Source organism: Chaetura pelagica, unplaced genomic scaffold, assembly GCF_000747805.2.
Source record: "Chaetura pelagica isolate M959 unplaced genomic scaffold, ChaPel_1.0 scaffold47, whole genome shotgun sequence".
NCBI lineage: Eukaryota > Metazoa > Chordata > Aves > Apodiformes > Apodidae > Chaetura > Chaetura pelagica.
This window is the reverse complement of record NW_009954140.1, coordinates 966,364-979,889: the sequence shown is the minus strand read 5'-3', so window position 1 is coordinate 979,889 and position 13,526 is coordinate 966,364. Positions and strand designations below refer to the sequence as shown.

Genomic DNA, 13,526 nt, shown 5'->3' with positions numbered 1-13,526 from the left:
CCCCCCCTCCACGAGGTCAGTGGGGCTGTGCCGGCCGGGGACTTGCAGGGACTAACCTGAGGACACGGCCACCTCCGTGCCGTGACTCTTCCTGCGTGGTTTTGGCCATTCGCACCCCACAGCAGTAGGTGCCCGTGTCCCCCTCAACCAGGTGTTCCATGGTGACAGTGATCACTCACCATGCCTGACCATTCTGGACGGAGGATCGGTCTCTGCCACACCATAGGCAGTGATTCTGAGAAACCTCAGCCTCCGCAGCAGCTCCGAGGTGCTGACAGCGTAGGCAGCACAAGTACAAGGTTTTCCTGGTTTGCAGCGGAATCTCATCTCCATCTCCTGGCCGATCTGGTGTGTGCACATCACCCAGAGGGAACTCCCCAGGACTCCTAGCACACCCAGCAGCCTACGGGGTCACAGGATCTGGGGGAGTGCTGCCAACTCATGGACATCTCTCCCTGTGGCCACCCAGTGTGAGGCTGGAGCCCCAGGGCTCCCTTCGGCTGTGCTGGGCAGCAGCCCCCAGGCCCGCAGCAGGAGCTGCACGGGTGGGCTGGCCCTGCCTCCTGCCCCTCATGCTCTTTCATGGTGGAGTCTTTCAGGCTTTACTTCCTCTTCTGCCTGGGAGGTTAAATTCATTGCTGCTGGAGGTTTGGCAAGAGCATGAGGCTCCTTGTTTCCGCTGGTCTCAGCTGGCTTCCTGCCCCCCTGTCACTGAGGGCACTGCCATGCACTGTCCCCTGAGCCCTGCTCACCTGCTGCTGCCCCTGATACTTTCTTCGCCCTGGGTATTTCCCTTTCTGCCCCTGGCACATCTCCCACGGCAGGGTGCAGTCCCACATCTCCATGTCTCACTGTCCCAGTGGGGGATTTGCCTCTTAAGAGGTGGCTCAGCCCTCTGCAGGGACCCCTTCAGCCCCAGACATGGCCCTAGGCTGGGCAGTGAGGGTGGCACAGTGATCCTGCATGGCACCCTCTCCCCGCCTTGGGAAGTGCAGAGGGGAGCCCCAGGCTGTCCCCAGCATGTTACCCAGAGCTGCTCCCAGTACATCCCCTCTGCAGGTCAGTAGCTTCATGCCCAGTGCCCCGAATGGGTCTCTCCTGGCCTCCCCTCTGTCCCCATCCCCTGTCCCCTGGATGTACCAGACCCAGTGTTCACCCTCCTGCTCATGGGTGACTTGCTAAGCCTGCTTTGGCTTGTGCAAGCCCTTCAGATGAAGGTCCCAGAGGTGAGGGAGAGTTTGGGGACAGGCAGGGACAGTCAGGACAAACACAAGCAGGGACCAGACCCATGCTGGGTGTCACAGGGTCTTTCTCCTACAGCCCCACACTGGCCTCGGCTCAGACCAAAGCCTCACACATGGACCTGCTGCTGGTACCATCACAGCTCTGGCCCTGGTGGAGGAGAAGACAAATTTATTGCCAATGGTTGGGTCCAGTTTAGCAGTCCTAAGATTGTTTCTTGATAGAGACAAAACTGAGCTGTCCCTGTCCCTGACTTGTGCCTAGCCCTGAACCCTGGTCCCTGACAGCAATTCTCTGTGGGTGAAGGGTCCTTGAGCATCACCCAGGCCAGGCTCTGGGCTTCCAGGAATCCCTGTGCAGCTGCTCCAGGGTCCCTTCCCCTGTCGTGAGCAGCCTGGTAGTCCTGAGGTTCCCCATGGCTCTGCCTCGGAGCTGCCACCTTTATCCCCCCTACACATGGTGGCTCTGGGACAGGATTGTCCCCACCAGATGGTGCCACAGGTCGTCCTGGATGGGACACTCCAGGGACAGAAGGTCTCACCCACTCCCCTGGAGTTCCTTGGAGCTTCCTGGCTCCTGCTTGTCCATCCAGGAGGTGGAATCTGCCAGGCCCGGGAAAATAAAGCCCTTCAACCCACAGGAGTTGAGACCCCAGCACAGCCCCAGGCCCTGTGCTCCCAGGGTGCTCCTGGCAGGAGCAGGCAGCGGAGGCAGTGGAGTGTCAGGAGGAACAAAGTGGGGGCACAGGGCCAGGCTCCTCAGCTCACTCCCTCTCACTCCCAAAGTGCTGCATCTGCAGCAGAGGTTTTGCTGCATGGGGCTGGAGTGGGCTGCAAGTTCCTGCTTCATGCCTGCTCCTGGCCCCTCAGGCATTTTGGTTCCTTAAACAGAGCCAAGGAGAAGCAATTCTCTTCCAGAGCTCTCTGGGAGAAAGCTGGTTGTGCCATGAAATGCTGGATGTGGCACAGCTCAAGGGGGGATGGAGGTGGCCATGCTACTGGTGCCATTCCACCCCGTGGGACACAAGCAGATGTAAGGAGGAGGCTTTTGGCAGGGTTTCAGCAGACACAGAACCTGAAAAACAATGGGAGCAATGAGAAAAGGAGCCCAGAGTGTGGCTGGGTGTGATGTGAGCTTTGCTCTCAGGCTGAGGGTGGAAAGTAGCTGTAGAGGGAGAGAGAATTGTGGAAGCAGAGGGTTCCTCAGCTCTTGCTCAGCTGGAGACAGGCATTTGCTTGCACTGGGCAGGGCTGGCAGGGCTGAGGGCTCCTCTCCTTGTGCCAGGGCTTGGCTGGGCTGTAGTGGAACTGGCACCTGTGTGGCCCCCTGTGATCTCATGTGCCCCCCAGCCACGCCACAGCATGTCCCTACACAGCCCCACACATCAGCATCAGCAGCCACCAGCACCCAGGTGCTGCTGAAAGCAGGAGGAGGGAGCAGGTGGATGGATGGACAGAAAGACAATCAGGCACCTGCAGGATACTTGGGCTTTATTGCAAAATTGTCTTCAGGGGGCAGCCCCAGCTCAGCAGATACGGGCTCTCCGTGCCCCAAACCCTCCCTTCTCCAGCATGGGGGCTGCCAGGAGGGGCTGAGGCTTCCCAAGGAAAGATGCACCTGGTGCTGAGCAGCTCCCAGCCCGGGGGGGCTGTGACGGGTGTCGCAGCCCCGGCAGGATGGGGGGCAAGGGGACAGAAGGGTGACTCTGTGTCTCCAGGGCAGAGAGACAGTCCAGTGTCCCGGTGCTGTCAGCCACCTCCAGGAGCTGCAGGTTTTCCTGGCTGTGGCTGCTGTGCCAGGTCCTCACACAGACAGCCCCACACGCCAGGACCAGCACCACAGCCACCTTCACACCGAGCAGGAGCAGCAGGTAGGTGACATCGAGCGGGGACCTGGGCAGGAGAAAGGAGGTGTTGCTAGAGCTTGAGTAAGGTCTGGGCAACAAGGATGAGGGTGGGGGCACTTGCATGTCTGGTAGCCACCCTGGGATGTTCCCTGAAGCTGCTGCAACCAGGAGGACCCAGGGTTGGTGGATGCACACAGGGGAAGATGTGTCTTGGGCTGGGGGGGTTGCGTTTGGGGTTTGCCTGGACCCCAAACCCTGACTCACAGCACTGGAGCCTTCTCAGAGTGGCCGTCGGTGGGTAACAGGCTCATGTTGCTGCCCTCAGATGTGATTGAAACAGCTGTGAAGGAAACACAGAGTCAGAGGAAAGTGCAGACACCGTCCCTTGCACCCTGTCCTGCCCCCTCTGCAGGGGGTCCCTGCCCCAAAACTTTGGTTGTGGAGATGGGGGGTCCTTGGGCAATTCACTGGGCACCAGGGAGGAGGAGGAAGGAAAAGAGGCCTTTAACTGGGAGGGACTGGGGACCACAAAGGGTGGACTCACAGAAGCAGAGACCCTAAAGGGGAGAGGCCCAGCTCTGCACACAACTCCACACAGCCTCCTCCACCCAAATTTGCACCAGGGCAGCCTCCAGCAGCTCTTGGTGCCTACAAGGAATTTGCTCCGGCTCTGACAGCCCCCGTGTTCCCCTGGCTGGGGAGTCCCTGTCCCCAGTGCCGTGACCCAAGTGACTCAAGTCACAGACTCCATCACACACCCCCACTTTGCTCCCAGCCCGACCTTACCTGGAGAGACCATCACCTCAGTGCTGTGCCGCATGTCGAACCACAGCCTCCTCTCCACCCCACAGAAGTACCAGCCAGTGTCCTCCAGGGTCATGTTGCTCAGCACCACCGTGAACGAGTGTGCTGCGTGTTTGTCCCTAATGGACACCCTGCCCTGTGTCACCGTCACCTCTGAGCCGTCGGTTTGGGCAACGCGGTGGCACATCCAGAGGGAGTCCTGGCGGCACCAGTACTTGGGGTTGTGCTCGTAGCGTGGCTTGTAGCTGCAGGACACCTCCACTGACCCACCCAGCTTGCCTCTCACCTGTGCAGGGCCTGTCACTGACCAGCCACCTGTGGGGGACGTGGAGAGGTGCTGTAAGCACGTATGGCATCACCTCGGGGAACCCAGAGGGCTCTGAACCTGGGATGCTCGGGGGGACCATGTCCTGAGGGAGGTCGTGCCCTGCACCTGCTGTGCTGGGGAGCAGTGCTGAGATGGCACGTCCCCGGTCATCAAAAAAGAGCCCCAGTCAAATGAATATGTTATCAAACAGGCAAAAAGCCTCATTCCTAGGGCTCGTGTGACAGCAGTACAAAGACAGCCCAGAGAGCAGCCCTGCAGCTGCCTGCTGGCCACCAGGAAAGGACAGTACCAGCTGGGATCTTGCCCTGACCACAGAGGGCTTCCTGAGCTGGCTTTGTCCCAGCCTCTCTGCAGCTCTGCCAGAGCCCAGGATTGGGAACCACCTGGCCTGTGCTCCTGGGTCTCACCTGAGAAGAAGGTCCAAATCAGGAAAATCTTCATCTTCCAGCTGCTCACTCCTGACGCAGACTTCTCCCCACAGTCATTCACAAAGCATCCGGCGAGATGGATCCAGGTTCATGCATGTCCAGTGTCCCAGGAGTTTCCCAAACCTCCTTCTCCCATCTCTTCCTTGGGCAGTGCTTACCCACAGACCCTGGATGTCTCTTTTAAAGTCAGTTCCTTCCTCCCCCTTTCCAAGGAACTGTGACTCACCCTGGGGGTGTCTCATCAGAGAGATTCCTCTTTCACTCTGAAAAAGCTGCTGGCTCCCAGAAACCCACCAGTTTGTGGTAGGTTCCTCTGCTGTGATGCCCATCCCCGTGGGGAACGCAGCCCATTCCCCACGCACAGAGCCCAGAGGGCTTTGGGGGGGCCTTACAGGAGAATTGGGCCAGAGTGGGGTCCAGGGACTAGGGCAGAGCAAGTGCAGGTCAGCTCCTGGGGATGGACCAATTGGGACTGCCAGGATGCTCGGCTCTGATGGACTGGGATGACAAACTAGGACTGGGATGACACACTGTGATGACAAGACTGGGATGGTGGACCAGCCATGCCCACTGCACTGCTGTCCTCTGGCTCCCAGGCCAGCTGCCAGTGGGAGCTGGGCTGCTTTTGTTTGTTTTCTCAAGCGGAAGTGTCTCATTTCCACCCCCAAACCTCTTTTTTTGACACAGCCGTGGGTTTTGAGTTACAACACTGTTTGTAGAAGTTTCAGAAACCCAAACACAAAAAGCAAAGCATCTTCCCTGGAAACTGCCTTGCCAACAGTTCCCTTCCTTCATGTCTACTGGAAAGAGCAGAAAACACAACTCTCCATCTCTGCTAGAGGCTGAGGCTGCTCCTTCCCCCTGTGCCCTCCTTGTGATCCCACCATGGCAAGAGGAAGTTCTGGGCTTTAATCTGGTCATCAAGGAACCCATTTATTCCCAGCCAACCAGCTGACTGGTGGTGAGCCAAGTTGCTGCAAATAGCAGCAAGATTTAAATTCAAGAAGTGGCTGGATGTTGCAGACCCTGCTGATAAACCTTCCTGAAAAGGCTGAAGCTCTTCTCAACCAGCCAGGGCTCCAGCTGCCTCCTCAGCTGCTCATGTTTTCCTTGCTTTGAGAGTTGACTTCCAGTGCCCCTCCTAAAGCAGCCCCACAAGTACTGGGGTGCCCCTGGGGACCCCCAAAGGGGACAGAAGCAGCAGAGTGGCTCTATGGACACAGCACACTGACCCCTTTCCACTCCAGGCCAATTTCTCACTGAAGAATTTCTTTATTGGGTTTATCTGAACCCTAAGCAACGTTTTTGCCGCTGAGCCAGGAAAACATCCCACTCCTCAGCCTGCGTGGGAATGGGGAATGTGGGATCTGGTATTTTGCCAGCTGAGAAGTGCTGCTCAATCCACCCAAGCAGCACAGGGGCAGGGGGCTTGGGGGTTCTGCAGGCCAGGGGACAGTGCCAGCATGGCTGTCACGTCACCTAGAAGCCACGGTGATGGGACAGCAGCAGCCACCTCCTGCAAGGCTCCTTTGCCTCCTCTGCCACAGCGAGGATGTCCCCATGGGTGACCACAAGGACAACCCCCCAGGGGTGGGGGGGCCCCACAGGGCCCCTCTGCCCATGAGGGATAATCCACTAGGACAAGTAGGAAACCTCCTGGGAAGTGCTGGCCAAGCGTCCCCATCACCCCCTCCTGTCACAGGGTGTTTGCATAGACACCATCGCCCTCCTGCTCAGTGTCCTGCTTCATGTCACTGTGGCCACCCTGGTGAGGGGACAGCATGTCACCCCAGCCCTGGGGCACAGCTGGGGGAGGCAGGGGCTGCCCAGGGCACGGGGCCGCTGCCTGCACAGCCCACGCTGCTGCACTGTCCTCTCCGGGGGTTCTCACCTCTGCCAGGTCCTGCCCGTGGCTGCAGAGGGGACCGAGCTCTGGCTCTGTGGCCCTGCCCTCCTCCCGGGGGACAGCGGGGACTTTGGTGCGAGGGGGCAGCGGGGCAGGAAGAGGAGCCGCGGGGGGAGCTCCCTGCAGCCTCTTGCCTGGGATGGGTTTGTCCCGCAGGCCCTGGGACAGGCACTGGGCTGTGTCTGGGACGGGACCGGCTCGGGCAGCGTTACCTCCCCTCCTGCACAGGGTGCAGAGGAGCCTGGCAGAGCCGGCAGCAGCCAGGAGGGAGAGCAGGACCGTGCTGGGCACCAGGACACTCAGGGCTGGTCCCGAGGGGCTGCAGGGGAAGGGAGAAGAGTGTGGCTGGTTTTCCCTCTCCCCAGGCTTCTGCAATGCCCTGAGTGCTGATGCCCTCCCACAGCCCCTCCACAGCCAGCCACCAAGCAGGACAACAGCCTGGCATCCTACATGGTCCCTGCTGCTGCACTTCCCCACCCCTAAGTGCCTGGGCTGGTAGGTGAAGATCCTGAGTGTCCCTGCAAGCCCCCTCGTGCACCCACTGCTGCCCACCACAGTGACAGCCGTTGCCCTCCCCATGCCCACCCTGTGCCCAGGACCCTGGGCTCACCCTGTGGCTGTGGTGTTGGTGGAGGGGGGATGCTCTGACACCGTGCTGGAGTTCCAGGGGGTGTGGGTGCCCGGGAGAACTGGTACAGATGGATAAAAGATGGTCCTGGTGGGAACTGGAGGTGGGAAGTGACCATGGGTCCTCCATGTCTCCTCTGTCAGTAGATCAATATGTGCCCATGTCCCCTCCACCACGTGCCCTTGCCTTGCCAGTCTCCCTGAGGGATGAGCCCTGCCTGAACCTGCCTGTGCCTGCCTGCCATACCCAGCTGCCCCCCACCCTCCAGGCAGTGTTTCCTATGGTGAAACATCCCTCTACCTGCTGTGAAGCAGAGGTTTAGGTGATGGGGGGTTGGACCTACCCCTTTTCCTCATCTAGGGAGCCCAGAATTACACCACGGCACTGCCAGGAGCTGGGCTGGGTGGTTGATCCTTGGCCTCAGGGCTGGGGCTCAGTGTAGCCGGTGGCTCTGCTGTCCTACCAGCACAGTGGTGGGTGCCAGGAGCCCAAAAACCAGCCCAGGGATGGACCTTGTGATGGGCTCCATCAAGCTCTGCCTCCATCTGAGTGCATCCCCTAAAGAATGCAACCTGTCACTCTTCCCAGCCTATGCCACTGGTTTATACTGGGTCCCAGGGGCTCTTTTCCACATTGCTGCCTCCTCCTATGTCCCTGCTGGCCCATGAGCTCGTGGCCTCTCTCAGACAGCAAAACCTCCAGCCAGCTGGACACCAGGGCTTACCTGGAACCACCCTCACTGTCACTGGCTCCATCAGGTCCAAGCCCGTCCTCTCGATTCCACACCAGTAACTCCCAGCATCCTCCTCAGACAGGTCCTCCACGGTGACCAGGACCACACAGAAGACGTGGTTGTCATGGATGGAGACCCGGCCATGCTGCTGGGGTGCTTCTTGCCCTGCTGTCTCCACCACCTTGTGGCAGGAGCCCCGGGTGTCCCCCTGGCACCAGTACTTGTTGTAGCTCTCGTAGCCCCGGGAGTACCAGCAGCGGAGGGAGAGCCTCTCCCCAGCCCGGCCACTCACCTCCCTGGGGACAGTCAGAGCCTGACAAACTGCAAAGAAACCCACAGTCACACTGGGGAGAAACAAGGCTGCAAAGTCAGCCTTTCCCTGAGCCCCTCCTCAGCTCCCTTTGGAGAGAAGAGCTTTGGGGAACACCCCATCTTCTGGCTTTTATCCCCAGCCGTGAGGCCATGGTGATGAGAGGCTTTGGCTCCAGCAGTGCCTCACGTGGGGCCCATGCCTTGAGGGGGGTCTCAGCAGCCCCAGGCCCCTTGCTGCCAGTGGGAGCATCTCCAGCATGTCCAGAGCCTGTCCTTACCTGGGACAAGGAGCCAGCCCCAGCCTGGTAACATGCCCATGGTCCTGCTTTGCTCCAACCTCCTTCCTGCACCGGGCAGTGGGGGGGGGGGTCACTGAGCTGATGTCCACTCGCTGCTTCTCACGTTGCTGTTTTGCTCATGCAGGAGGTGGCTGCTCTGCTGATGGGTTATTTTTATCTGGCCAGGCTTTGTCTTGGGGCTGGAGGTTTTGTGCTGTGGGTGACAAGCTGCTTGAGGTCCTTTTTTTGCAGTTTGGTGCATCTGAAACACACCGGGGAGGGTGGGCAGCTGCAGGAATGGGACATGGGACCCTGCACATCCCACTGGGAGGGGTGGGGGGGGGGGGTCACTGAGCTGATGTCCACTCGCTGCTTCTCACGTTGCTGTTTTGCTCATGCAGGAGGTGGCTGCTCTGCTGATGGGTTATTTTTATCTGGCCAGGCTTTGTCTTGGGGCTGGAGGTTTTGTGCTGTGGGTGACAAGCTGCTTGAGGTCCTTTTTTTGCAGTTTGGTGCATCTGAAACACTCCGGGGAGGGTGGGCAGCTGCAGGAATGGGACATGGGACCCTGCACATCCCACTGGGAGGGGGTAGGGTGTTGGGAGGGAGGGGTCTTCACACCAAATGGATGCTGTAGAGAGGTGCTGGAGCAGGTGAACTCAGCAAAGCTTCCAATGCCAAAACGGGGCAAAACCAGCACAGGAGCTTCAAACTTTGCTTGATCTTTGCAGAGCCCACCTTGCCTTCCCACACTGCTGGAGGCTGCACGTCCTGGTGCTCCCTAAGGAGTGATGCTGGGGTGGATACAGCTCAGACCTGGGACTGTGTCTTGACTGAGAGGGAGATGCTGGGCCCTGCCAGCTCTTGGGAATGTGCATGCCTGGCTCTAGGCTTGGGATCTGCTGGGGTTTGCTGGTTTGTGGGGGGAGACATGGAGCATATGGAGAGAGGGGAGTGGGAGTGATCTGGACATCACCCAGAGCTGCCCTCATGTCACTGAGGGCTGGGACTGGGTGGCTGGAGGTCAGGTCTGCCCTGGGCCTTGCTGGGAGAGAGTGGTTGGGGTGATGTGGGATTTCCTCCTCCTCTGGCTTTTTTATCTCAGGCATGACCATACTGGACCTCAAGGAAAAAACGGGAGCAGGGCTGCATTGGTGGAGCTGGCCCAGGCAGTGGCTCCCACGCTGCTCCCACTCCCCATTCAGCATCAGAGCTTCTTGCAGATGCTGAGGCTTGTGATGCCCTGGGAAGCCAGCAGTGCCCAGAGGAGCTCCCCTGGCCTGTGGCAAGGCAGGGGTGGAGCCCTTTCCCTTTGTTCAGCTCCAGCTTGGCCACCCACGGCCCAGGCTGCCATCCTAGGGCTGTCCACTGGCCTTTTGTACAGCACCTCCCTGCTTCATTTCCTTTCCACCCCTGTGGTTTTTCTTGCCCTTTCTACAAGTGCTGTGTGGGTTTCCATTTTGCAGCAGGGTGGTTATATTTGGAGAGACAATGAGACCTTCCCAAACAGGGTTTTTTCCTTCTGTAACTCCCCTGTCTGGGGTCGATGGCTGAAATACTGACATGTAAACAGGAGAAGGGGCTGGGGGGAGCAGGATGTGACCCCCTGCAGCCAGGGTCACCAGTACCCTCCCTTGTCCCCATGCTCTCTGGAGGTCTCCTTCCTTTCCCTGAGGACACTGCTTGAGTTACAGCCACCCAGTACCAACATCACAATTCCCACCTGGGGTTTTACTTTGATATTTCTCCCAGTTGTTGAGCCAAGGAGCCCTGGTTGCAGTGGGGGGTCCTGAGTGTGGGGTGTCTATGAGGGTTTTGTAAAGGGGATGAGGTCCAGCTCAGTGCCTTGACCCCAAACCACCTCAGATCCTGAAGGGGAACAGCAAGTTGGGAGCAGACAGGAGTGAGGACCCTCAGAGCACTGACACAAGAGGTTCTGGCACACGAGCCACACATTTATCCCAATTAAAGTGCCAGGTTGAAAGTCATTAAACTAGAAAGGGAGTGGAACAATTCAGGCAGAAACCTGCAGAATGTGGTGTGGAGCCACCCTGCCTAGTCCTCTGCAAGAAATGGGGACAGACCCATGCAGAGACCTCTCCCCAACCCCCCTGAACCTCCCCTTCATGGCCCCACACCCACAAACCTTCCCCAGCTCCCATCCCACCATACTGCCCACCACCACAGCTGAGCCATTCAGTCCTCTCCTCTGGGCTTCAGTGGTATTTCCAACCCCAGGTTCTGCTCTAGGGACCTTGGGAAGATAAGGTGGGAATTTCAGACTGTGCTTTCATGGGCAGATTTGTCGACTTTGGTGCGACCTTTAGGTGCGTCTTTAGGAGATAAGGCTGGTGATAACAATTGCTAAAGCAGCTCCTGCAGTGCTGGCTGCTGGAACAGGCTCTGTCTGATCTCTCCCTTCCGCTGCCATCTCAGATAACCAAGATAAACCCAGATCATTCCCAGGTCTCTATGACTTAGCAGAGCCAGAAAGAGAGAGAAATCCTTGCAGACGTGGTGGAGGATTTGCTCCAGGCTGGGCTCCTCAGCCAGAAAAGGTTAAGGTAGGGGTTAGTTTTTTATGGTGAAACTCAGAAAGCAAAATTCAGCCATTTCAGAGGATGAAAATCTGGCTCCTCCCTAACTCAGGGGGAAGGAATGAGCTCGGCAGGGGTCCCCAAAAAACTGTTGTAAGGGCAGATCAGGGAGATTTTGCAGCAAGTTAATGGGGTTGGTCTGAGAGTGAGCAGGACTGGGCAAAGGGGACAGTGAAGTAGAAACTTCAGAACTGGCTGTAAATCCTCCCTTCCAGCTGTGCTTCCCAGGGCCAACAGACAAGTCATTAACCTATCAGAGATAGGATCTACTAGCAAATCAAATCAAACAATGGGGCTAAATTGCAGGTTCATTTGAAGTCACTCCTGCCGTTTGCAGCTCATTTCCGCTTGATTGCACTGATTTCAGCTGCTCAGCGCTGGCTCGGGGCTATAAACTGCTGGTGGGCTCCCAGGAAGCTCCGCTGGGGTCTGGGAGAGCAAGTGGTTTGCTTCGGGTGGTGGGAAAGGCATTCAGACATCCATGGTGTGTGAGGGGAGGAGGGTGATGCGGGTGTCAGGCTGCTGGGCTCTGATAAAGCTGCTGATACCACTTATCTCTGGGGGGGCAGATTCTCCCAGAGCCATAAAGCCCCTGGAGTGGCGCCAGGCTGGGCTGGTGCCTGGTTTGGCCAGCGATCTGTGTTGTCTCATTAGGCTGGGGTGGTATCATGATGGAGAGGAAAACCGGCTTCCTCCTGAGCGCTGTGAAACCTGCAGGGCCTGCAGTGTCTCTGGTGCCACACCAGTAGCTGCGGTAGGAAAGGGGAACTGGGGTTGCTAAGGCCCAGCCCACACCCAGCAGCAGCTCCTTGCTGCTCTCCCGTGTGGCTCAGGTGAGGGACACAAATGTTGCTGGAGCTGAGTTGGGTCCAAGGATGCTCTCTGAGCCCCGGGGTCTCTCCTGCAGCAGGGATGTGCTGGGAATCCCCCTGCAGAGATAAGCAGGGCTGTAGCCTCACACCCAGTGTTACTTTGGGGGCTTTCTGTCCTTGTCACTAGAGGCTAAATCCATCCTAACCCCGGGGGAGGTTTGTCTGAGCACCAGCACAGCCTGGGTGCCCAGAGCAGAGCCACATGGTGCCTGTGGCATCTCTGGGGTGTGTGTGACTCAGCAGGCAGCTCAGGGCAGGGCATCAACCCCACTCTGTGTGGGCACTGGGGCAGGAGAAGGCTGAGTCCTCACTGGAGACACATTAGCATGAGGTGAGCATCCATCCTCTGGGGGCCATTACAGCACTGGGACACCCATGGAAAGGACTGTGCTGACACTGCTGGGCTTTTGGACAACTTCTTGGTGTATGTAAGAGGACAGAGAGTTGTTCTGGTCTTGGTGAAGTCCCCTTGAGGTTTGCTGCTCTCATCTGCCTGGCAGGTGTGCAACTGTGTTGAACCACAAGTGGCTGAGCCACTTGAAAATTATCTAATCCAGACACTTTGGCTCATGATATTGCTTATTTTTGTGCTGCTGATCATCTTCCAGTGCTTGAGACCAATAGGTGGTCTGGCTGAAGGATGGTCTGTGTTGGGCCTAGGTTTAGCTCCTTGGCCTCAGGCAGGCCCAAAAACTCCTCTTCCCTCTAGGTTGTTTTTAATCTTTTCTGTCTGTTGTTGGCAAGACCAACCATCTGACCTGGCAGAACCATCTCCCTGCCATCAGAGGAAATAATGGGCAGATATAATTAGCAATGCCAGGCCCAGGCAGTCAAGCAGTGATTGGACAGGTGCAGATGGCTCTGGGAAGCAGGGTCTGTTCCTCTGGCTTGGGGCCATCTGCTGGTCTGGAAGGAGGGAACTGGAGACTGAATCGAGTCCCTCTTAAATAGACTTCTCAGTGAAGATTCATTTCTTTCCAGCCTAATCAACAACACTAGGCTGCTCTGAAGGGAGCTGTAAATAGAGGCTCTCAATGAGGTATCAACTGCCACCTCCAGGGTTAGGCACAGATTCTTCCTGTTTCTCAGGACAGTTTGTTTTTCAGCCCTGGCAGGGTCCTAAGTGGTCTCTAAACACAGGGGGTTGCCAAAGAGGAGCAGCCAGGGTACCTGGGCTCAGGTTAGCACCAGTTTTGTACAGGAGCTGAGATGGCCTGGTGGGCACAACCCTCTGACCCCCCCACCCCCTCCCGAGGGACACTCTGGTGACCCAGGTCTGTGCTTTGCCACCACCCACGGTCACCCCACAGCTGCCTGGGCTGACGGCTGGAGGGGGCTCAGCCCGAGCACCCCCAGTGCGGCTGTGGGGCTCCCTGACCCCGCTGCCAACCAGCTGGTGTGGAGCAGGGCTCGGGCAACCGTGTTCCTGCTCTCGGCTCAGCCTCTCAGAAACCCCCCCGGGCAGGGCTGTGCCCCGCGGCCGCCTTCCCGCAGCACGGGGAGGAAGGGCAGCGTTTCCCGGGGGTGCGGGAGCGGCCGAGGAGCCCGGGGC

General features: G+C 58.3%; 3 protein-coding genes across 3 annotated transcripts in view; all 3 read right to left on the bottom strand.

The window, feature by feature from the left end:
• Window positions 1-845, bottom strand: part of LOC104393266 (CMRF35-like molecule 8) — a 2,146-nt gene extending 1,301 nt beyond the window's left edge. The window contains exons 1-2 of the mRNA XM_010002746.1: window positions 753-845; window positions 180-345 (exon numbers count right to left, since the gene is read on the bottom strand). Coding sequence (XP_010001048.1) covers window positions 180-345; window positions 753-845 — 259 coding nt within the window. The remainder of the gene's footprint in view (window positions 1-179; window positions 346-752) is intronic.
• A 1,366-nt stretch (window positions 846-2,211) lies between these two features.
• Window positions 2,212-4,661, bottom strand: LOC104393265 (CMRF35-like molecule 7). The gene is made up of 5 exons (XM_010002745.1): window positions 4,628-4,661; window positions 3,875-4,207; window positions 3,353-3,428; window positions 3,050-3,134; window positions 2,212-2,316 (listed from the first exon to the last, which is right to left on the bottom strand). Exons 1-5 carry the CDS (start codon window positions 4,659-4,661, stop codon window positions 2,212-2,214), a joined length of 633 nt encoding a protein of 210 aa, XP_010001047.1.
• A 1,683-nt stretch (window positions 4,662-6,344) lies between these two features.
• On the bottom strand, window positions 6,345-8,545 carry LOC104393264 (CMRF35-like molecule 2). Its single transcript, XM_010002744.1, has 5 exons — window positions 8,506-8,545; window positions 7,907-8,236; window positions 7,165-7,243; window positions 6,540-6,873; window positions 6,345-6,413 (listed from the first exon to the last, which is right to left on the bottom strand). Exons 1-5 carry the CDS (start codon window positions 8,543-8,545, stop codon window positions 6,345-6,347), a joined length of 852 nt encoding a protein of 283 aa, XP_010001046.1.
• Window positions 8,546-13,526: the final 4,981 nt, after the last annotated feature.